The following is a 23,385-nucleotide window of genomic DNA, read 5'->3' as shown; positions in this document are numbered from 1 at the left end:
TGCAGTCTGAAGCATTAACTTGGAATTCTATGTCTATCTGGTCTCAGGTAGTCCCCTCAAGACCCCTTCCAAACTTACAAGTCCAAGTGGAGACAGAGAAAGTGCAGCAGCCACTTCCAGCTCACCAGGAGAAACCAAAGGGAGCCCAGTGTCAGAAGCTCAACAGGTAGTGGAAAGGCTTAGAATGTTAACTGTGTACAAGAATAATTAGTGTTGGTGTAATGTCAAAATACCAGGATTTCAGCTTTTCATGTGTTTTTTCTTATTGAACTAGTATGGTGAGTTTGGGTTGCTTCAATGGCAGACTTCCCCAATATTAGTGTTTCCAATGAAACAACTGTCCCAAAAATACAAATTGAATAGAGCGACACTTGTATTGAATTCAGATTAGACTAATAATCTGTAAATTGTTTTCAATCTTTAAAACTCAGCACTTATTTTTAATTGGATACATGGTATTATCCAGTCCAGGCCTGGATCTAGAATTACATGGGGAAATCGCATTGCCTTTAATCCAGCTCACTTCATGTGGGACATCTCTCTCTGTTGTTTCAGAATACTCATATTGCATTAAGGAACATACCTCCTTAACTCCATTTAATTTCAGTCTTTACCGAAGTTGTGATTGAAGTGTGTCTTATCAATAGACATCCTTATTCCTCACCATCAACACCTCAGTCTTGTGGACAGTCTATAGTCTATAGTTGATTCCACCACAAGTTGCCTTGACGTGGGAGAGTGTCATTGGTATGGGGGGGGGGGGGGGATCGTTGGTACGGGGAAGGAGGTCCTCAACATGGGGGAGGGGGTTCCTCAGTTCAAGGGTTGCCCTGCTTTCAGGCTTAATACCTTCAATAAAACTGCAGCCATTGGGAATATCCAGTATTCTTCACAGACATTTACGACCTGGTTTTTTTTTAATACAGTTAAAATGTTTTAAATGTTTATCACAGTAAAAATGTTGCTACATTAAAAGAGAATTACTATTGGCTAAAAATGATTAGCATATAGTTTACACAAAAATGCTGGAGAAACACAGCAAGTCATGCAGCATTCTTTATAGGGCAAAGATAAAGATATATAACCTATGTTCTGGGCCTGAGTCTTTCATTAACGTGTGCTCGCTTTTTGGCTCACTTTGAAAAGGAGAACTCAACGGTACCAATAAGAATCCCTGAAGAAACTGGTGACCTTGTGTTATCTGTCTCTGAGGCCAACATCACGATGTCCTTCAAGAGGGTGAACCCTGACCAGGTGTCAGGCCAGGGTTGGCACCAAGGGGGCATTCACGGGCATGGACCCCCAATGAGATATTGTGCCCCCCACCACGCTCACAGCCATTGCACGCTGTTACCCCTGCCCTCGGCCACATCACTAGTGTGTGTCCAGCATCAATAGAGTCTAGATTGACACACACTAGCGACTCTTCACTTGCCCCTGGCCATGTCTGTCGGCACAGGTAGGTCCCACGCATCTGACAGCAGCCCCCCTGTGCCCCATTTTGGCATATTTTTAGTTGATAGCAACCCCTTCCCCTCCCCTCCCCTCCACCAGCACCCACAACCCTCCCCCACCCACCTCCACACTCTGCTCCTTCCATTTGACAGGGGGGGCTTCTGCTCTGGCTCCTGATTTAACCCTGCACTTTTTTCCTAAGCCTGTACAAGCTCACACTTCGCTGTGGGGCTCCACAAAGTGTCCCCCAGTGGAAGCATAGAGGCAATATGTGGGGAAGAGGTGTTTGACTCAAGTGCTGGAAGTCGTGAGATGTGTTCAAGCCAAGATGTGTTCAAATTAGAGTATGTGCTGGTGTTAGAGCAGGAGATGTGTCCCATTGGGGGGTAAGCCAATGTTTGGATCAAATGCATGCTGGAGCCCAGTAATTGATTGGTAATGTCCAACAATTAATTTGGTTGTGCTTCCTTCAGTGGATCCTGATTCTTGTTTCAATATGACCAGCACTGCTCAATCAAAGATAACATTCAGACCCAATTTGAAGGTGAATGGGTATCTTCCCTGGTGTCTGATCGGTATTTGGCCCTGTACTAACATTAATAGATCACAAGGCTGTTTGTGTTGGAAGGAGTGGTTTCCACTGCAAAATGGCTGCATAGTCCAAAGTACTTTAGAGTGCTTCCAAGTTCCCAGTGTGGGTGTTATATAAATGCACATTTTTATTCTGCAGAATTAAAACAGCAAATGCTGGAAACACTTGGCAGGTCAGGCAGCATCTGTAGAGGGAGAAACAGAGTGAGTTGGGGTTTTTAGACTGCAGGCATGTAACGACACAATCAAGGAATTTAGCCACTACACGGGCAGTCTAAAAAGGAATGTGCAGGGCTCCTACAACTTTTTGGAGGAAGCCTGCAGTGTAAATTGTACCAGAAAAATTAGTTGTTGGGGGAGTCACGTGATGGAGTAGTGGCCGGACGGTGAACTCCAGCCCTCTCCAGAAAAGTCGGAAAAAACAAAGGAAAACACAAAGGCACAGAAATAAAAATTAAAGAAAAGTGAGTATAAAGGTGGAAAGAAGATGGCGACAAAAAAAGAAAAATCGAAATCAACGGTAAGAAGAGAGGAAGAGAAGACAACGGAGGAAGAAGGAGAAGGCCTTACCTGTTCGAAGAGGCCCGCGGTGGAGAGAGAAACCCACTCCCTCAGGTCGGTAGAAAGTGGACTACAAAAATGGCTCGCTGAGCCGAGTAAAAGTGCGCAACCGCGCATGAAAAAAAACACACCGACGGGAGGGGTGACCAGCTGGGGAGTCGATCTCCACAGCCGGCAACGACAGCTGCAGAACCCCTGCAGCAAGAGGAGAACACAGAAGACAATGAAAACAAGAAAGAAGAGAAGAAAAGGGCAACAAAGAAACAACAGATGGCCAACCCAGAGGAAGAAGAAGAGGAAGAGGAAGAGTACAGTGAAATAGAAGAAGAAGGGAAAGGCAAGATAAAGGATATACTTTCTCTTATTAAAGAATACATGGAGTCATTTAAAGAATGGCAAATGCAGGAATTTAATGATTTAAGAAGAAGAATAAACAACACAGAAGAGAAAATGAATAAAATAGATATGACCTAAACAGAAATGGGAAAGAAAATGGACAAGATGGAAGAGCGGGAAGCAGCAGTAGAAATGGAGGTAGAGGACTTAAAAAAGAAATTAGAGGAATCTAATAAAAAAGTTATAGAGACACAAGAACTGTTAGCTCAGAAAATAGATATAATGGAAAATTATAACAGAAGAAATAACATAAAGATAGTGGGCCTTAAGGAAGATGAAGAAGGCAAGAATATGAGAGAGTTTATAAAAGATTGGATCCCTAGGATCCTAGGATGTCCAGAACTACAGCAAGAAATGGAAATAGAAAGGGCACATAGAGCATTGGCCTTTAAACCACAACCACAACAAAAACCAAGATCTATTTTAGTAAAATTCCTAAGATATACTACAAGAGAAAAGGTACTGGAGAAGACAATGGAAAAAGTAAGAGAGGGCAACAAGCCACTGGAGTACAAAGGGCAAAAAATCTTCATTTATCCAGATATAAGTTTTGAACTCCTGAAGAAGAGAAAGGAGTTCAATACAGCAAAGGCGATTTTATGGAAGAAAGGGTATAAATTTATACTAAAGCATCCAGCGGTATTGAAAATATTTATTCCAGGACAACAAAACAGACTATTCTCGGATCCAGAAGAAGCACAAAAATTTGCAGAACAATTACAAAATAGACTGAGGGAAGAAGACGTGTAATGAGAGTAAAAATGACCACGATTTATATGTATGTGGGTAAAGAGGTATATGTGTGTATATGTATAATGTGCATACGTGAATGTATCCGTATTTAGAGGAAAATATAGATAGTATAGACAAGAATTAATAAGGGAAGGAAATGGAATAGAGGGAATAATGAGGGAACTAAAAGAGTGACCTTTGTTACATATGAAAAGTGAAATCTTTTCTGGGGGGGGCTGGGTGGGGAGGAGTTGCGGTCACTGCAAAATCAGCTGACGCTTGCGAGTGAATTCGCAAATCCAAATGGAGAGGGGAGATGTGGTTGTCCGACAAGGGATAAAGGACAACTCAGGAGGGGAAGGGGAGATTGGGGCTAAAGAAGAAGGAAAATGTTTGATGTTTTAGGAATGTTGTCTTATAAAGGGTTTAAAATAAGAAAACAGAAATGGAAAAGGAGGAAAGGTAATGATGGAAAAACGGAAAGGGAAGATAAACAAAGTATAAAATGGCTACGTTGAACTATATGATTTTAAATATTAATGGAATACATAACCAAATTAAAAGGAAGAAACTGCTAAATTTACTGAAAAAAGAAAAAAATTGATATAGCATTTGTGCAAGAAACACACTTAACTGAATTGGAGCACAAGAAATTAAAGAGAGATTGGGTAGGACATGTAACAGCAGCATCGTATAATTCAAAAGCAAGAGGAGTAGCTATATTAATTAGTAAAAATGTGCCATTTTAAATAGAAGAGGAAATAATAGACCCAGCAGGGAGATATGTAATGATAAAATGTCAGATATATTCGGAGTTTTGGAATCTACTCAATGTATATTCACCTAACGAAGAAGATCAAAAGTTTATGCAAGATATCTTTTTGAAGGTAGCAAATACGCAAGGGAACATATTAATAGGAGGGGATTTCAACCTGAATTTGGATTCAAATATGGATAAAACTGGGAAAAAAATTAACAGAAAGAACAAAGTAACCAAATTTATAATTAAATCAATGGAAGAAATGCAACTTTTGGATATATGGAGGAAACAACACCCAAAAGAAAAGGAATATTCATATTACTCGGCTAGACATAAAACATACTCAAGAATAGACCTATTTTTGTTATCAGCTAGTATGCAAGATGTAGTAAGAAAAACAGAATATAAAGCTAGAATACTATCGGACCATTCACCCTTAATATTGACAGTAAAGCTAGAGGACATCCCTCCAAGAATGTATAGATGGAGATTAAACCCCATGTTACTTAAAAGGCAGGATTTTAGAGAATTTATTGAAAATCAAATAAAAATGTATTTTGAAATAAATACGGAATCAGTGGAAGATAAGTTTATACTATGGGATGCAATGAAAGCATTCATTAGAGGGCAAATAATAAGTTATGTAACCAAGATGAAGAAGGACTATAATCAGGAAACAGAGCAGTTGGAAAGGGAAATAGTAAATATAGAAAAAAAATTAGCAATGAAGGAAGATACAACTAAAAGAAGAGAATTGGCAGATAAAAAAATAAAATATGAAACACTACAAACATATAAGGTGGAGAAGAATATAATGAAGACAAAACAGAAATATTATGAACTGGGTGAAAAAACGCACAAAATCCTAGCATGGCAGCTTAAGACAGAACAAGCTAAGAAAATGGTATTGGCATCAAGGAAAAAAGACAAACAAATTACATATAATCCAAAAGAAATTAAGGAAAACTTTAGAGAATTCTATGAACAATTATACCGAACTGAAAACGAAGGGAAAGAAGGGAAAATAGATGAATTTCTGACTAAAATTGAACAAAATAAATTAACAGAGCCATTTGGAATAGTAGAAATACAAGAGATAATAAAAAAAATTACCAAATAATAAGACACCAGGAGAGGATGGATTCCCAATAGAATTCTACAAAACATTTAAAGACTTATTAATTCTGCCCCTCCTGGATGTAATCAACCAGATTGATGAAACACTAAGCTTACCAGATTCATGTAAAACAGCAATAATTACAGTAATACTAAAGCAAGGGAAAGATCCACTCTCACCAGCGTCATATAGACCAATATCTTTACTTAACACAGATTATAAGATAATAGCTAAACTATTAGCAAACAGATTAGCAGAGCATGTACCGAAAATGGTAAATTTAGACCAAACTGGATTTATCAAAAAAAGACGCACAACAGACAATATTTATAAATTTATTAACTTAATTCATGCAGTAGAAGGAAATAAAGCACCTACAGTAGAAGTTGCTTTAGACGCAGAGAAGGCCTTTGACAGAGTAGAATGGAATTATTTGTTCAAAGTATTGCAAAAATTCAGTTTACCGGAGAAGTATATTAATTGGATTAAAGCATTATATAAGGGACCGTTAGCGAAAGTGACAGTAAATGGACATGTATCAAAGCAATTTAACTTAAGCAGGTCAACACAGCAGGGATGCCCACTATCACCTTTATTGTTTGCGTTAGCTATAGAACCACTAGCAGAATTGATAAGAATAGATAATAATATAAAAGGAATAAAAATAAAAGACAAGGAATATAAAATCAGTCTATTTGCGGATGATGTTATAGTGTACTTAACAGAACCAGAACTATCAATAAAAGAATTATATAAGAAATTGAAGGAATATGGAGAAGTGTCGGGTTACAAGATAAACGTAAATAAAAGTGAACCAATGCCTATGAATAATGTGGATTTCTCAAAATTTAAGAAGGAATTTCCATTTAGATGGCAAATGGAAGCAATAAGATACCTAGGTGTACAAATAAACAAAAATCTCGGCCAACTATATAAACTCAATTATTATCCACTAATGAAAAAATTACAGGACAATTTAGAGCATTGGAAAGATTTACCACTAACACTAATAGGAAGGATAAACTGTATTAAAATGAACATTTTTCCAAGGATATTATACTTATTTCAGGCATTGCCAATACAACTGACAGAAAAATTCTTCAAGGAGTTAAAGAAAATAATAAGGAAATTTTTATGGAGAGGGGGGAAACCGAGGATAGCACTAGATAAATTAACAGAATGGTATAAACAAGGAGGCTTACAACTGCCAAACTTTAAAAATTATTATAGAGCCGCACAATTAAGATACCTATCAGATTTTTATCAAACAAGGTAAAAGCCAGACTGGACGAGATTAGAATTAGATAAAATAGGGGAAAAGATACCTGAACACATATTATATAAATGGGATGAAAAATTGGTACAACATAGAAGTTCTCCAGTATTACATCATCTACTCAATATTTGGAAGAAGATTCATGTAGAAAGAAATAAAACAAATTATCAATTACCAAAACTAATATTGACGCAAAACAAGTTACTCCCTTTTACAATAGATAACCTTTCCTTTAGAGAATGGGAAAAAAAAGGGATTAAAAGAATAGAAAATTGTTTTTCAGGAAATAGATTCTTATCCTTTGAACAAATGAAAGATAAGTACAATATAACTCAAGATACAGCGCTGGCATATTACCAATTGAGATCCTACTTGAAGGATAAATTAGGAAGCAGTTTGAGTTTGCCAGAGGCAAGTAACCTTGAATATGTGATTACAGATACAATGATAATCAAAAGATTTATAACAAATATGCATATTAAACTGCAAGAAAAGGAGAATGAGGAAACAAATGGTAAAACTAAACAAAAATGGGAACAAGATTTAAATATAAAGATAAAAAAGGAAACATGGGAGAAATTATGTTCTGGAACGATGAGAAATACAATAAATACAAGGCTACGTATGATACAATATAACTGGATACACAGACTATACATTACACCTCAAAAGTTAAATAAATGGGACCCAACAGTATCTGATAGATGTTTTCGATGTAAAAAAGAAATGGGAACAACAATTCATGCAATCTGGACATGTGAAAAAGTAGAAAAATTTTGGGAAGATCTCAATCAGATATTAAATAAAATAACAGAAAACAATATACCAAAGAATCCAGAGATCTTTCTCCTAAGTAACATAAAAAACAAAGAATTTGGAATTGATTTAGAGGATGCACAAAAAAAATTTGTTAAGATAGCTCTAGCCGTAGCAAAAAAATGTATTATGTCAACTGGAAATTGGAAGATAATTTGAAAATACAACAATGGTATATAGAAATGAATAAATGTATTCCATTAGAAAAAATAACATATAGTTTAAGAAATAATATTTAAATATTCGAACAAATATGGGAGCCTTACATTAAATACAATAGCGAAAACCTACCGGGGACAATCATTACCTAAGTTGATGGAAGGAGAAGGAAAGAAAAGAATGGACTCAGTAGAATTTCTGGTGTATTTTTGTTGAGTGACAACATTGTCTGACTGGTTTAATGTATCCTAGATTGTATACCTTAAATGGATGGGGGGGGGGGGTGGGGGGGGTGGGTTGTCACTGTATATGTGTGAAAAGGAAAAAGTGTGTATCATGGCTAATGTGATTTATGGTGTGAAAAATAAAAAATTTTAAAAAAAAGAAAAATTAGTTGTTGGTCATTCATTCTACTGCACGTTCAACCCTCGGGACTGTTGCACTCAGGTACTTGCAGTCTAAAAAGGCACCCTGTGTGAATGACCACACGGGCAGTAATTATGTTAATTTTTTCAGCAATTTTTCTTGACATTGCAGTCTAAAAAACATTAATGTTTCAGGTTTCCAGTAATCTCCCCCCTTGTTTTCTCACCCCTTGCATCTCCTGATCCCTCTGACCCTATTCTTCCTCCCCTTTCCTTCTCTTTCCCCTCATCCTTTACTTGCCCATTACCCACCCTTCCTCCAGCTCCCCTTCCCTTCCTTCCTCCTGTTAGAGTGCATCTTCCTCAGCCCTCTGCCTCTTCCTCCTATCATCTCCTAGCTTCTCAGTTCCCCCTGTCTCCCTCCCACCTGTATTTACTTATCACCTGCCAGCCCATGCTCTTCCTTCTTCCTAAGAGGCCTGGTCTCTCCCACTACTGGAAACATCTTCTCCATGTTCACTCAATCCAATCCTTCCAAGATTCATTGCAGACATTGTTGCAATGATGCCGACTCACAGAAGGCTGAGAAATATTTCCTTTGCTTCCATTAAAAATACCATTGCCGAGGTGATGGATGTAGGTGCCATTCTGCGCAGGGGTTGACTTTCATCTACAAACCTGTCCTCTGATCTCCAACTCATCGATTCTCTACTTAAAAACCTACAGCATGGGAACATTCTTTTGGCCTAACCTGCCCCTGCGTACCAAAATATCCCATCCACAATAGTGCCACCTGTTTGAATTTGGCCCATATCCCTCTAAGCACATCCTATCAATGAATCCGTCCAAATGTTTCTTAAACATTGCAATAGTACCTGCCTCAACTATATCATCCAGCAGCTTGTTTCATATACCCTCTGTGTGTAAAAGGTTACTTCTTGGGTTCCTGTAAAATCTCTTTCCCTGCCCCTTAAACCTATGTCCACTGGTTCTCTAGGCAAAAGAGTGTGCATTCAACCAATCTATTCCCCTCATAATTTTGTACACTTCTTCCTCCTGTGCCTCAAGGAATAAATCCCTCGCCTGCTTAATCTGTCAGTACTTTACACCCAATTCCATGTGCTCTAGCTCTGTTACCTTTCTGTGTGAGACATCATGAAACCAAAACATTCACTGATTTCCCCTTTATCTATTCTACTAGTCACTGAGTTCAAAGAACTCCAGTAGAATAGTCAGACACAATTCCGCACTGATTCTACTCAATCTCACTTCTCAAGTTTATTTTTTATTAACCTTTCACTGTAGATTCCATTTTTTCCCGACCACTGATGTCAGGTTAACAGTTCTACAGTTTCCCGTTTTTTTCCCCTCCCTCTTTTCTTCAATAATGGAGTCACATGTGCTGCTCTCCAACCATAGAAACAATTCCAGAATGGATTTTGGAAGGTGATAACCAGAACATTAACCCTTCCAAAACTCTGCTGCATTAACTGCCCCCTTCTAGTGGGGAACAAAAATGAGTTAGGATGCTGGTTCTGATCACTGCATCTTGTCTGGAAGTCAGGTTGTTGGCAGCCAGGCTAAACTGTGGAGATTTCCTCCCCCCCCTCTGTCCCCCAACCACCTGGGATAGTGGAGCATGTCCTATGGCATGGCATGCTTTAACAGTCTAATTGATGTAAGTACTTTGACTCTGGTACGAGCTGCCAGAGGAAACTATGCTGGAGGGTACAACTTCAACCTTAAAAGACATTTGGAGACATATGAACAGGAAGGATATAGGTCAAATGGGAGGAGCAAAGAATGCCAATTTGGTCGGCATGGATGAGTTGGACCGAAAGGCCTATTCCATGCTGTTTGACACTATGACTTTCCTACAAGGGATGTGGCAAATCCATAGGTCACTGTTGCTTTATACTTTAACTCTCCTTGCATTACCGCAACTGAACACAGTTCCAAAGTTAACCCACAAGAATTTCAAGATCCCTTTAAAGGTGTAATGTTACATGAAATTTCCAATGCCCTAGTTCCCCTTACAGACTCCACCATCTTGGGCCCAGACGCTGCAGTTGCAAGATTATGAAACAAATTGCAATTGGCTCCTTTAACTCGCTGTTTAAAGACTATACGGAGCCATCAGTAGTTAGATTGGGCGGTAGAACCCTGCGGAGGAGCGCTGTGTCTCCTCTCCTTGTTCTCCTGGGGTCCAAACCAGTGGACTGATAATGGCAAAACTGTTCCTGCAGGAAGTAATAATCTTGGGCAGATTCTGCCCCAGATTCAAAGCGGCTTCTGGATCTGGTTGGGAAGAAAGGTCTTTGACAGTGACCTGATGTTGGAACCAAGATTTAAACACTGCCTTTGAGTTTGGGACTTTTTATAACAGATTGTTCTGTGCACATATTAAACTTTTATTTTATAAAAGAGGAGCAGAAAATATTTAGAATACCCAATGTGCGAGAAGCTGTGTCAGAGAGAAGCTGGGTTTATGAAACAATGAACATTTGATGAAATAAAGAGTTATGTTTGATTACCTTTTTTAAGATGGTTGAAGCCCCCCCCCCCCCACCCCCACCCATACACATCCAAACTGGCGAGAATTCTCAGCATTTGCATTTATTTGATGCTTTTGTATGATGAAATTTCATAAAATTTTGGAGTGAGGTAAAAATTATTTCTTTCAGACTGAGAAAGTGAAAAAAGAAAAGAAACACTCATCTAGTGTGACGTCTACATTCAGAAGATCCCAGTCTCCAGCGAACATGTCCAAGAGGTCATCTTCACCTGCAATGAAGTAAGTTGGATCAGAATCCAAGTGTGGTTTAGCTCAGTGGTAACTTCTTAAACCTCTGTCCACTTACTCCAGAGTCAGGGCCTGAATGGGCTGGAATCTGTCTCCAGCAATTCGCAGAGAACAGAGACAAGCCCTCCATTTCCTGAATCCTTTGTGGTGATGACCTGACCGTATCCCATCTGCTGTGGCAACTGCCTCACCGTGTAACTCTGAGCTGGGTATGACCGCCTTGCAGTAATGTTATATGTGGAGACGAGAACCAGTGACACGGCACGGAGACAGGCCTTTTGGCCCACTGAGTCTATGCCACTCATTTTACACTAATCCTATTTTATTCTCACCATGTTCTCATCAACTACCCCCTGGGATTTACCCCTCATCTACTGCTGGCAATTTACAGCAGCCCATTAACCCACGTCTTTGGGAAGTGGAAGGAAACTGGATGGGAGAAAAATGTCACAGGGAGAATGTACAAACTCCGTACAGACAGCTTCCAAGGTCAGAATCAAACTGAAGTCTCCAAAGCAAAGTAGCAGCTCCTCTTGCTGTGCTGCCATCAATCACAGCAGGGTTAAAGGAAGCCCAGTGTCAATACATCATGGAGCCCCATGTGATGAGATTTAGGTCCATTGCCCTGTTGAAGTGATGATAACATTTAAGCAGATAAGGCAGCATTTGAAGAGAGAGGAGAAAAATATGAGTCAACATCGGCTTGGGAAGGAGAGAAAACAAGTTAGTTTGGTTGCAAAGTCAGGGAGGGCAATTGTTAGACCAAAGGTGAGGCCGGCATTGGTGTGGGGATACTAGGGTAATCTAGATGACAAATTAACAGTGGCAGAGGGAGATAGAGAGAGAGAGAGAGAAAATGGAACAAAAGCTTTGAGAGGAGACCAGTTCAGACAAAGGAATGAGAAATGTTAACCTCTCTCACGTCCCTTTGAATGCAGTATGTAGTTTGGTACGTAATTCTATAATGCATTCACATCCGCAATGTACGCTGATCTGAAACCACAGTGTTAAAAATCCTGGTGTATCAATCCATGTCTATTCAATTGTACTTTATCCTTCTTGCCTGACCTGTTATGATGTGCATCCATGGATTATTTGGCTATAAAAGGCTCTGCAACATTTCTAGCGAGGAATATCAGAAGCGGGAACATTGGCTATATCTCCACTGAATAGCTTAAATACCGAGGCCAGTCATAGATCAAGATTTCAATTATTACCATGTGCACAAAATATACAAAGATATTTCCTCTCCCCTGTGGAGGCACACCAAGAGACCAAAATAATTCAACACACCTATCTAAGGGAATCCTTTCAGCGATATTGTGCATCCGTAGATCCCACCTCCTCCTCCTGTCCTTTCTGCCTTCCAATTTGTGAACTGCCAAGAAGCAAACCTGGGGCTTGCTTAAATAACATCTCATCTTAATCACTCACAGCTTAATCTAAAAGTACTGTTGAAAAAAATTGAGGTTTAGAGTGCAGTAAATTTAAATATAATTGTCTTGGAATAATCTGTAATGGATAATATATTAGATTTGATATTATAGATAAATAATTATCTTCACCACATAGGCTGAGACACCAAGCAGGTGAACTGATTATCGAGATGTACTTGTCAACCCACTTTCAGTTGTGAACATCAGTGCTCTCAGATGTAGGCTTTCTTGTCTAGGAAGTTTGTATTGGGATAAAATGTCATCACCATGTATTTTAAGCAGCATTTCCCTTCGCTTCACTCTGTATCTTTATTCTTAAAGGTGAACAGAAAATAAGAGTTTACTGTCATACAAGTCCTAGAGTAGGAAAGAGACCTTAGGGTTAGATTTATTTCGACCCAACTTATCCAAGGTGAATAAGTTGACACTCTAAACTAGTCCCATTTGCTTATATCTTTCTATATCTTTCTAAAGCAGCCATTCTCAATGGGGATCACAGCACATTTAATAGGGGGGTGGGATGGGGGCAAGGACAGAAATTATAAAATATTTTAAATGTATTTTATGTAGTCGTTAGGATAAAATTACGGAAGAAACCAACTAAACTTGTCTGCTTCACAGGGAAGGTAGCCATAAACTCTGAGCAGAATCCCAAGGGGGCCATAGAACAAAAGGTTGAGAAGCCTTTTCTTCCCATAAATCAGTGAAAATGTCTTTTGAAAATTATAACTGCACCTACTTCTGTAGCTTCTTCTGGAACCTCAATGCAGATATGAAGTACCCTCTGAGAGAAAAGGTGGTTCCCTTGGGTCCTACTTTAATCTCTCCCCTCTCACTTTAAACCTATGCCCTCTAGTTCGAGAATCATCTAGCCTAGGGGAAAAAAACAGTGAGCATTACATTTATCGATGCCCCTCATGATTTTATAAATCTCTATAAAATCACCCCTCAGTGCCCTTCACTCCAGGAAATAAAGACCCAACCTATTCAACCTCTCCCTATGACTCAACCCCTCAAGTCCCAACAACATCCTGGTGAACCTCATCTGGTAGGGTTGGAGGGTGCAGCTTCACTGCAAGTGTTGTGATGGTAGGGGGATGTCAGGTCGACCATTAGCAACAATTCCTCGAGGTGCTCCCATGGTGTGCTGTAGTGGAGCCCCTGAGATTGGTCAACTCACAAGTGAAGCTGTGACCACCTGACATCTACAAGTTGTGAATATACAAGTTAAAATTGCAGCTCTGAATTTTAAGATGCTAGATTATTTTACTGAGATGTATATCAATGCACAAAAGTAGCATGGTTAGTTTAGTGGTTAGTGCAAGGCAATTGTGGCATCAGCCACCCAGGTTCGAATCCCCTGCTATTTGTAAGGAGTTTGTACATTCATTCTCCCCACATCCGCATGGGCTCTCGTTTCCTCCTGTGTTCCAAAAATGTGTGGGGCTGGAAGGTTAATTGGGCTCATGGGTGATCCCTGTAGATCACTTCGATGGGATGGGGTGGGGGGGGGGGGGGGTTGGGTGGAGAGAGAGAGACTCTGGTGATCCTCTTTGCCACTCTTATGGCCCTGTGGATTGTCCTCCGATCTATTTCTCTCTACAGTAACCTTACCACACTATGATACAGACAGCCAGGACGCTCTTGATAGAGCTCCTCTAGAAGGTTGACATAAAGGCAGCAGGTAGCCTTGCCCACTTAAGTCTTCTCAGGAAGTGAGGAGAATAGGTGGAGGCTATAGAGGGGAAGTTGTGTGTTTATGATGGTTTGAGCTCCACATTCACAGTCCTCTGCAGTTTCTTGTGATCCTGGGTGAATCCGTTACCTTCCCACGCAGTGCTGCACTTTGACAGAATACTCTCGATGATGCACCCGTAGAAGTTGCTGAATTTCCTCAGGCTTCTCATCCCAAGAGTGTTAACTGAATCTGATGCAACTCAAGAATGGGATCCAGTATGTCACATGTATTAGGAGTGTGTAAAGATTTAATATTGCGAAGCAACTTTTGTTTTCTGCAGGACCAGTTCAAAGGTTCGGACTCAGTCTCCCAGCTCTTCCAAAGAATTCCCCCATTCTCCAACGTCCAGTGGGAAGTCTTCTCCCATGAGAAGACGGCCATCTTCCAACAACATTTCGGAGAGTGGGAAAAAGATCCGAGAGAAGGGGGAGGTAGCTCGGCAGAAGTCGGAGGAGGCTGAGAGTGACTCTCCATGTGCAACAAGTCCAGCGAAGGAACACGACAGGAAGAAGACAGCTGGGGGTGAAGGTGAGCACCACAACAATGTGCCCCAAACACCATCAGACCAAAGGAAAAGAAATGAGGACAGGCACCCACAACACCTGTAAGGGACGTAAGCTCGTAGTATTTTGTCAGCTGCTATGAAGGAGTATGGACTTTAAAAGGATAGCACGATTGCAATGAACTTTAACCAACTAGAACATGTTCTGGTGTTTAATTTAACACCAATGGGAAACAAATGTGGTGGAAAATTCCCAAGGCCCCTCACAGAAATAGTAACAAATACTCAAGTTGAGATATATTAGGGCACATGACCAAAAACCTCTCGCAGCTTAAAGAAGAAGAGAGAGGAAGAGAGAAACTTGGCACCTGAAAGCAAAGTTAAAGGAAGCCTGAGAGGTTGTTCCCAGATGTCACAGCTATGCCGTCAGTTATGTCCCACGGAGATTACAAAGAAAATGTACAAACACCCAAGGTCAGGATTGAACCAGGGGTCTCTGGAACTGTGAGGCAGTGCCTCTTCCCGCTGCATCACCAATTAAGCTAAGCAAAGCCAAGAACAGAATGGGAAAGGGAATAAAATCAATCATTACAGCACAGTAGGGGGTCTTTGGCCCACAGTGTGCCTACATATATAAACCTGCTCCACATCAATCCACCACTTCACTCCCTCACAGCTGACAAACCTCCATCTTTCTTAGATCCATGTGCCTATTGAAGTCTTTTAAATGTGTTTATTGTATCAGCCTCCACCACCTGCCCCCTGCAGGGTATTTCAGGTACCCACCACTCTCTATGTAAAAGAAAAACTTACTCTGATGTCTCCCCTAACTTTCCTCCATTCACCTTAACAAATGTCCTCTGGTATTGGTCATTGCTTCCCTGGGGAAAAGTGCTGGCTGTGCACCTTATCTATGCCTTTCAGGATCTTAAGCAGCTCTATTAAGTTACCTCTCAACCTCTGTCACTCCAAAGAGAAAAGCCCTCGTTTGATCAACCTTGCTTCATGAGACTTGTTCTCCAATTCAGACAACATCCTGGTAAATTTCCTCTGCTTCCTTTCAAAATCTTCTACATCCTTCCTGTAATGCGGTGACCAGAACTTAACACAGTAGATAACTAATCAGAGTTTTATAGAGCTGCATCATTACCTCGTAGTTCTTAATTTAATGGCCCAACCAATGGGGGCCAGCACATCATAGGCCTTCTTAACTATCCTATCAACTTCCAAAGCAACTTTGAGGGATCTGTTGGCTTGAACCCCAAAATCTTTCTGTTCCTCTACACTGCTAAGAATCCTGCCATTAACCTTGCAATCCAGCTTCAAGTTCAATCTTCCAAATTGTATCACATTACACTTTTTCAGTTTGAACTCCATCTGCTACTTCTCTGCCCAGCTCTGCCCTGATGCAATCAATGACATCTCAAACCTTCATGAAAGCCTACTGATTCCCCCCTCTAGTTCTTCGTCCAAATCATTTATAAAGATCACAAAGAACAAGGGTCCCAGAACGCCACCAACCACCAGGCAGAATGCGCTCTAACTACTATCATCCTTTGCCATCTGTGGTCAAGCCCATTTCATATTCATGCAGCTATATTTCCATGGCTTTCTGGATGAGCCTATCATGGGGGACCTTGTTAAACATTTTACAAAACTCCATATACACCACATCCAGTGCTCTACCTTCATTGATTTCTTTTGTCACCAGGCTCTGACTCTTTTAGCACTTTTTTCCCCCACTTCCCAGGCCATATTTTATAAACCGATTAGAGGTCTGCTGTAGGTTTTTGTGTCCTTTGATTGGAAACATTAACCCTCCATTTCCTCTCTCTTCAGGTGTTCAAGTTCCAATTCCAGTTTATTGTCATTTGACTACATATACAACCTGCCAAAACTGCTTATCTCCAGACCATAGTACAGACACACAGTACACCTGAAACAAAAACATCTACACATAGTGATCCAAAATAAATATATATAAAATAAGTTACGGTATGTAGGGTTGTTCAACAGTCTCACCACCTGCAGGAATAAGCTGTTTCCCGACTTGGCAGTCCTGGTTTTTAATGCTCCTGTCCTTCCTTGAAGGTAGTGTCTCAAAGATACTGAGGGCTGGATTGTAAGGGTCTCCAATGATTCTCTGAGCCCTCTTTGATCACCATTCCCTGTAGATATCATTGATAGAGGGAAGGGAGACCCAAGTGATTTTCTCAGCAGTTTTAATCACCCTCTGTACTGACCTCTGATCTGATGGCTACCATACCATACTGTGATGCAGCCAGCCAGGACACTCTCTATCGAGCTCCTGTAGAACATTGTTAGTATGGTGGCTGGTAGCCTTGCCCTCTTCAGCCTCCTTGGAAAGTGTAAGCGCTGCTGCACCGTCCAGACCTATGGGGAGGTGTGTGTCCAGGATGTGTCATTTTAAATGGATGCCAAGGAACTTTGTGGTCCCCCTCTCTATCTATGATGAAGCCATTGATATATAGTGGGGAGCAGTCCTTTGACCAGATGAAGTCCACAATCATCTCTTGTCTTGTCCATATTGAGGGTCAGATTGTTGCTCTGTCATCTGCAAACTTGATGATTCTGTTGGAGCTGAACCTGGCAATACAATCAGGAGTTAGCAGTGAGAATAGTAGCGGGCTGATAACGCAGCCCTGAGATCCGGCAGTGCTCATGGGGATGGGGCTTGAGGTTTTGCTGCCAATCCGGACAGATTGTGGTCTTTCCATCAAGAAGTCCAGGATCCAGTTGCAGAGAGGAGTACTGAATCCTAGCGAGGAATTTATCCACCAGCCTCTTGAGTTATGATTGTGTTGAATGCCAAGCTGTATTTAATGAACAACAGTCTAGCTAGTGAGGCAGCTTTCTCTCAGTGGAGGGTCAGGGCTATTGCAACATTTGTGGATCTGTGTGACCAATAGGCAAACTGAAATGGGTACGTTGTCACTTGTAGGTTCACTTTGGTGCGCTCCATTACCAGTTGCTTCAAAGCACTGGATGGTAGTCATTTATTCTAGCTGCTTTTGCTCTCTTGGGCACCAGGGTGATGGTGCCTGTCTTGAATATCTTTGGAGTGAGTTATTGAAGATGTCTGTTGGGACCTCAGTCAGCTGCTCTGCACAGTCCCTCAGCACCCGACTAGATACTTTATCCGGTCCTGCTGCTTTGTGTAGGTTTACCCTGGATAGGATCCTCCTCACTCCAGCTCCGGCTATTCAGGATGCCTGTTCCTCACTAAGGGCTGGGGCTTTCTTTGGCAGTCTGTTGTTTTCCACATCGAACCATGTGTAGAAGGTATTCAGCCTGTCAGGAAAGGAGGCATCGTTATCACTGACCTGCCAGTTATGGTTTCAATACCTTGCTACATGTGCCTCGTGTTGCCCACGTGGCACAATTGACTGTGGATCTTCTCTATGTACCGCTGCTTTATCTTGCTAATTGCCCAAATGAGTTTAGCTATTGCTATTCTGAGTACCATCTTATCACCTGACCTGAAAACAGCTTCCCGAACTTTGAGCAGTGCACGGATCTCCACATATAGCTATGGTTTCTGGTTCGCCCTGGCTGCGTGGTGTTTGGTCACCATGACATCCTCTATACATTTGCCTATGTAGCTGCTCATTGTCCATGTATACTCACTGATGTTCACATTTGTTATCTGTTTACAGTTCTTTATTTGTTTACATGTGTACGTTGTGTACAGTTGTTTTCACAACCAATAAGTGGTAATTCTGCCTCTTCCACTGAAAAAAGAATCTCAAGGTTGTATGTGATGTATTCTGACAATAAATCTGAAATCTGATGTGGTTGTTGAGAGTGGCAGCTCCTTGAATCTGCTTCAGTCCATGGTTCCAAAGTAGTCCTGCAGCTCCGCTGTGGCTTCCCCAGCCAAGTTCTGATCTCTCTGCAAACTGCTTTGACTCGTTGGGGGTGGGGGAGGTGAGTGGGGTGGTGGTTAGCCTTGTACACTCCAGGGATGTTTGTGTACACTTATATTAGATGTTCTCATCTCTGATTGGATAACGCCTGATGTTCAGAATGTTTAGAAACTTGGACTTCAGTTTCAACCTGTACAACATTTTGTTCTCTGAGTATCACTGACATTCATCCACGCTTGAAGCAAACCCTCACCTGTGGCTCTGCACTTGGTTTTAATTTTGTTCGATTTGGATGTCAGCACTCTGCTCTGGGTTGTCTTTGGCATTGACGTGGGTCTGACTGACTTGCGTTTCCTCTTTCAGATGCTTCCAGCACCAAGATCATGGCGGGAACAACTAATCCAGAGGAAGCAGCGAAGCTTCTGGCAGAAAGACGAAGGCTTGCACGTCTCCAGAAGGAGATAGAGGAGCAGGAACGACGGGAGCAGGAGGAAGCAGAAAGGTAGTGAGCGAGTCTTCAGTCACTTCCTGGGACCATAAGACGTTGGAGCAGAATTGAGCATTTGACCCATCAAATCTGCACCGTCATTCAAATCATGGCTGATGTATTTATCCTCCATCCATTCTCTTGCCTTCTGTCTAAAACCTTTCACCTTAACGACCCTTAAACCACCACTTTAAATCTATCCAATGACTTGGCCTCCTCTGTGGCAGCAAATTCTATTGTCAGCACCCTCTAGCTGAAGAAATCTCCCCTCATTTCTGTTCTAAAATGATATTCTTCTATGCTGAGGCTGTGCCCACTGGTTGTGCACTCTCCTCTACTGGAAACATTTTCTCAACTTCTATTCAACAGCCCCTTCAATATTCAGTAAGTTTCAATAACATTCTCCTTCCAACTTTTTAAATTCCAGTCAGTACAGGTCCACAACCATTAAAGGTTCCTTACACAGTAACCCTCTCATCCTTGGGATTATTATCATAAACCTCCCCTGTGAACCATCTCCAACACCAACACTTCCTTTCTTAGAAATAGGGCCTAAAATTGCAGGCAATACTCCAAATGTCGTTTGACTAACACCTCATAAGGTCTCAGCATTACATCCTTTCTCTTATATTCTAGTCCTGCAGGTGTATGGAAACCACCACCAGCAAACTCCTTACTGAAACATTCCCCATGATGATGTGGAAATAGGTCTCTGGTTCTTGATTGTCCTTGGTTCAAAGTCCTGGAATTCTCTACCTGGACAGTCCTGTGTTTCACCATCAACAGCTGGTCTCTCAGGGATGAGGTGGTCAGCTCTCTGTAAGCCATACACACATCCCAAACACAACCCAATAAAAGGATGCAGAAAAGACTCACAAAGGATGTTACTGGGACCAGCAGGCTTGAGTTATGAGTAACTGGGATGTTTCTCCATTTTAGTGGTTTATGAAATCACGAGGAACATAAGTAAGGTTGATGGTCATGGTCTTCTTCCCAAGATGAGGGATCTAAAACAGATATTGAGTTAAGGTGAGAAGGGAAAAGGTTTAAGGGGACCTGAGGGGCATCTTCTTCACACAGAGGGTGGTGGACATGTGGAATGAGCTGCCAGAGGAAGTGGTACTAATGTAGTGTTTAAAAAAACATCACAAACTGGTAAAAGTTTGGTAGTCAACTTGGTCGGCATGGATGGGCTGAAAGGCTTGCTTCTGTCCTGTAAAACTATGACTCCATCAATGTTAACAAATAACAAAGTCTGTGGATGGGACTAAAGGAAGTAGCTTATGTCTTGTCCTATATAGTTGGAAGATAGTTCTACTCATCCAGTGGTGGAAATGAGTGGAGGGGTCAGGGGAGGTGAGGGTGAGGTGAATGAACTGGGGAGCACTTTCCTTAGCCATCCTGAACCCACAGGCTCAGGGGTGATGGGTACGTGGGTTTCAGCCAATGCCAGGGGATGGGCAAAGTTTGAGTCTGTCTGGTGCTTGTTAAAGGAAAATGAAAGAAGAGTTGCAGAGAAAAGAGGCCGAAGAGAAGGCGCGGCATGAGGAAGAGCTGCGCAAGCTTGAGGAAGAGCGAAGACAGCAGGAACTGGAACATCAGAGGAGAGTAGAGGAAGAGAGAATCCTAAAGGAGCAGCAAGAGAAGGAACTCCTGGCCCAACTAGAACAGCAGGTGAGTGATGGGCTGAATTCCACTTTTGCATTAGATAGGTGGGATTGGTGCAGGTGGAACAATTTGGGTGACGTGAACATTAGGCCCAAGGGCCTGTGTCCAAGGTGTATGACTAAGTTTAACCTCTTCACTTCTATTATTCTTGCGTCTGACCATGAATGAGAATGGACAGAGAGATACATCAATCCTGGTGCAGTTATTATTGGAGCTCAGTCTTGTACAAGCTAAGTAAAATGTACAGTGAGATGGTTGCGTTAAAGGGATCATGATCCAAAGAATGGAAACTCAAAGCCAGTCATAACATTATGAAATGGAATTTAAGCCATGTTAGGCAATGAAAAAGTGGTAACCAATGTAGCCATCGCAGACAGAGTACAGAGGTGGCCAACATGGTGGAAGGCTCATTTCTTCACATCCAATGTACCTCCAAGATCTTGATCCCTGCTTCTCCCTTCCCCTATTGTCCCCCTTTCACCCTATCCTCATTATATGATTATCTCCCCTCTGCATTCTTCATCTTGATGAAGGGTCTCACCCTGAAATGTGGACCATTGTTTTTCTCCCACTGATTCGGCTCAACTCTCCCCTTTAGACTGCTTATCTTCCCTTTCTACTGTCAGGGTCTTGACATGCTGATTTCTCCAGCAGTTTGATCAAGTCATTCGTTTCTTTGAGTCTGGAGTCCCAGGTGGGCCAGACTGGGTGAGGTCAGCAGAATTCCACGCTGAAGGGTGTTGTTGAAGTGTTTTCACAACAGTCTAGTTGGATGGTATTCAAGGTTGCCATGGACAATTTCGACTACCAAATTACTTTAAATTAGTCAATGGCCATGGTGGGACTTAAACTCCGGTCTGTGGTGATCTTTGGCCCAGGCCTTTGGATTATTGGTGTGCTATCTGTACCACTGTCTTCCCTGGAGGTGAGGGAGTTAGCAATTCAGACTTTCTCCAGTACTTAATCCATGACTGATGTCCTTACCAGCTCCAATTTCCCACCATTTTTCATGGTCTTCCTGTCTGTGGAACTCTTTGTTCTTGTGCAACTTCTACAGAACTCCACGGACCTTAATGTGTAAAATTATTTTGATTTCATTCTGTAAAAGCTTAGATTCCAAACCCCTCTTATTATTTTAAATAAGTACATTAAGTTACTTTATATCTTTCTTAAACACAAGCCACATAACTTCAAAAATTTAATGTTCTAAATTCTGGTGATCATTTGAACTGCACTATTTCGTCTCTGCTGTAATAACAATGAAGAGATTTTTGAGATCTGGTGAAATATTATCGAGTACCACCAAAGGTGCAGGGTCAGGAATCAAGCTTTCGTTCCCATCAGGTAGACCTCCAGGCTAGCTGCTGGTCATATTAACAAAGCCCATCACTGCTAAGATTAATAACATACTTCACTGTGTTGAGATCTTGGATTGATTTCTGGCGGCAAGAATTGGAACGTTTTCTTCAGATTATTTTTTTCTTCATGACACTTGCGTTATTTATTAGGCCAGGATGCAGATCGGTGTAATGGAAGACTTTTGCCTCCTGTATTTCTCTGTCTTCAGAGGGAAGAAGCTGAAAACAAGGCTCGAGAGGAAGCTGAACGGCAGCGGCAAATGCGGGAACAGGCCATTCAGCAGATTGAACAGGAGAGGATGGAGAGAAAGAAGGTTAGTGGAGAGGGATGAGGTCAATCTCCTAATATAAGAAAGGTTGAGTTCAAAGAGAAGAATGAAGAAATATTTTATTTGACTGGACATATTCTTCTTCTTGCAGAGAATAGAAGAGATTATGAAAAGAACAAGACGAAGTGATGTTGGGGAGACCAAGGTAATAGAAGCTACAAACCCCAATCTTCTTTTGAGCTTCTTCCTCAATGTTTTACCATTCTGGAGAATAGTTTTATTACTGCAACTGGCTATTTTCCTTGAGTCAGGGCAAGAGGAAGTCATGGGGCTGTTTGCTCATCTTTTAACAATCCAGAAGGCCATTCAGCCTTTAGAATCTATGGAAAATTCACATTATTTCCTTGTACCCCTGCAACAATCTCTTACTCCCTTAACTCCCCATCAGTTCTTTTCCATTACTCGACATTAGAGGCCATTCACAGAAACCATTTAACCCACCTGCACTCTTTGGGACGTTCATGGGAGGAGACATGACCACGGCGAGGGTGACCCTCGCAGTCACAGGGAGAGAGTGCAAACTCCACACAGACAGCACCTGAGGTTATGGTTAAACATAGGTCTCTGGTGCTTTGAGGCAACTTGCTTGATGTGGGCTCTATCAGCAATTGCTTTGAATCCAAATGACATAAGCCAAGACGTTTGGCAATCAATGTAGGCAGAATATACTTCATCCTACATATCTCATATATCTGATAAATAGCAGACCATGGAACCTTGATGTAACCAGGTGGTCATAAGAAATAGGAGCAAGAGTAGGCCTTCTATCCCATTGAGTTAGCTCTGCCGTTCAACAGATCATGGCTGGTCTGGTTGTGGACTCTGTTCCACCTATGTGTTCACCATTACTCTTAATTTCTCTACTATGCAAAAATCTCACTGTATCTTAAACACATTTAATGAGACAGCCTCTACTGCTTCCAATGGGCAGAGAATGCAGCAGATTCAG

General features: G+C 41.4%; 1 protein-coding gene across 1 annotated transcript in view; it reads left to right on the top strand.

Moving 5' to 3' along the window:
• Positions 1-23,385, top strand: part of LOC138739980 (MAP7 domain-containing protein 2-like) — a 66,184-nt gene that overhangs the window by 23,438 nt on the left and 19,361 nt on the right. The window contains exons 6-12 of the mRNA XM_069892436.1: positions 48-166; positions 10,913-11,022; positions 14,486-14,733; positions 18,958-19,096; positions 20,575-20,755; positions 22,317-22,421; positions 22,528-22,581. Of these exons, the coding sequence (XP_069748537.1) occupies positions 48-166; positions 10,913-11,022; positions 14,486-14,733; positions 18,958-19,096; positions 20,575-20,755; positions 22,317-22,421; positions 22,528-22,581 (956 nt within the window). The remainder of the gene's footprint in view (positions 1-47; positions 167-10,912; positions 11,023-14,485; positions 14,734-18,957; positions 19,097-20,574; positions 20,756-22,316; positions 22,422-22,527; positions 22,582-23,385) is intronic.

The sequence above is a fragment of the Narcine bancroftii genome, chromosome 7 (genome assembly GCF_036971445.1).
Source record: "Narcine bancroftii isolate sNarBan1 chromosome 7, sNarBan1.hap1, whole genome shotgun sequence".
NCBI lineage: Eukaryota > Metazoa > Chordata > Chondrichthyes > Torpediniformes > Narcinidae > Narcine > Narcine bancroftii.
This window is presented reverse-complemented; position numbering and strand designations above follow the sequence as displayed.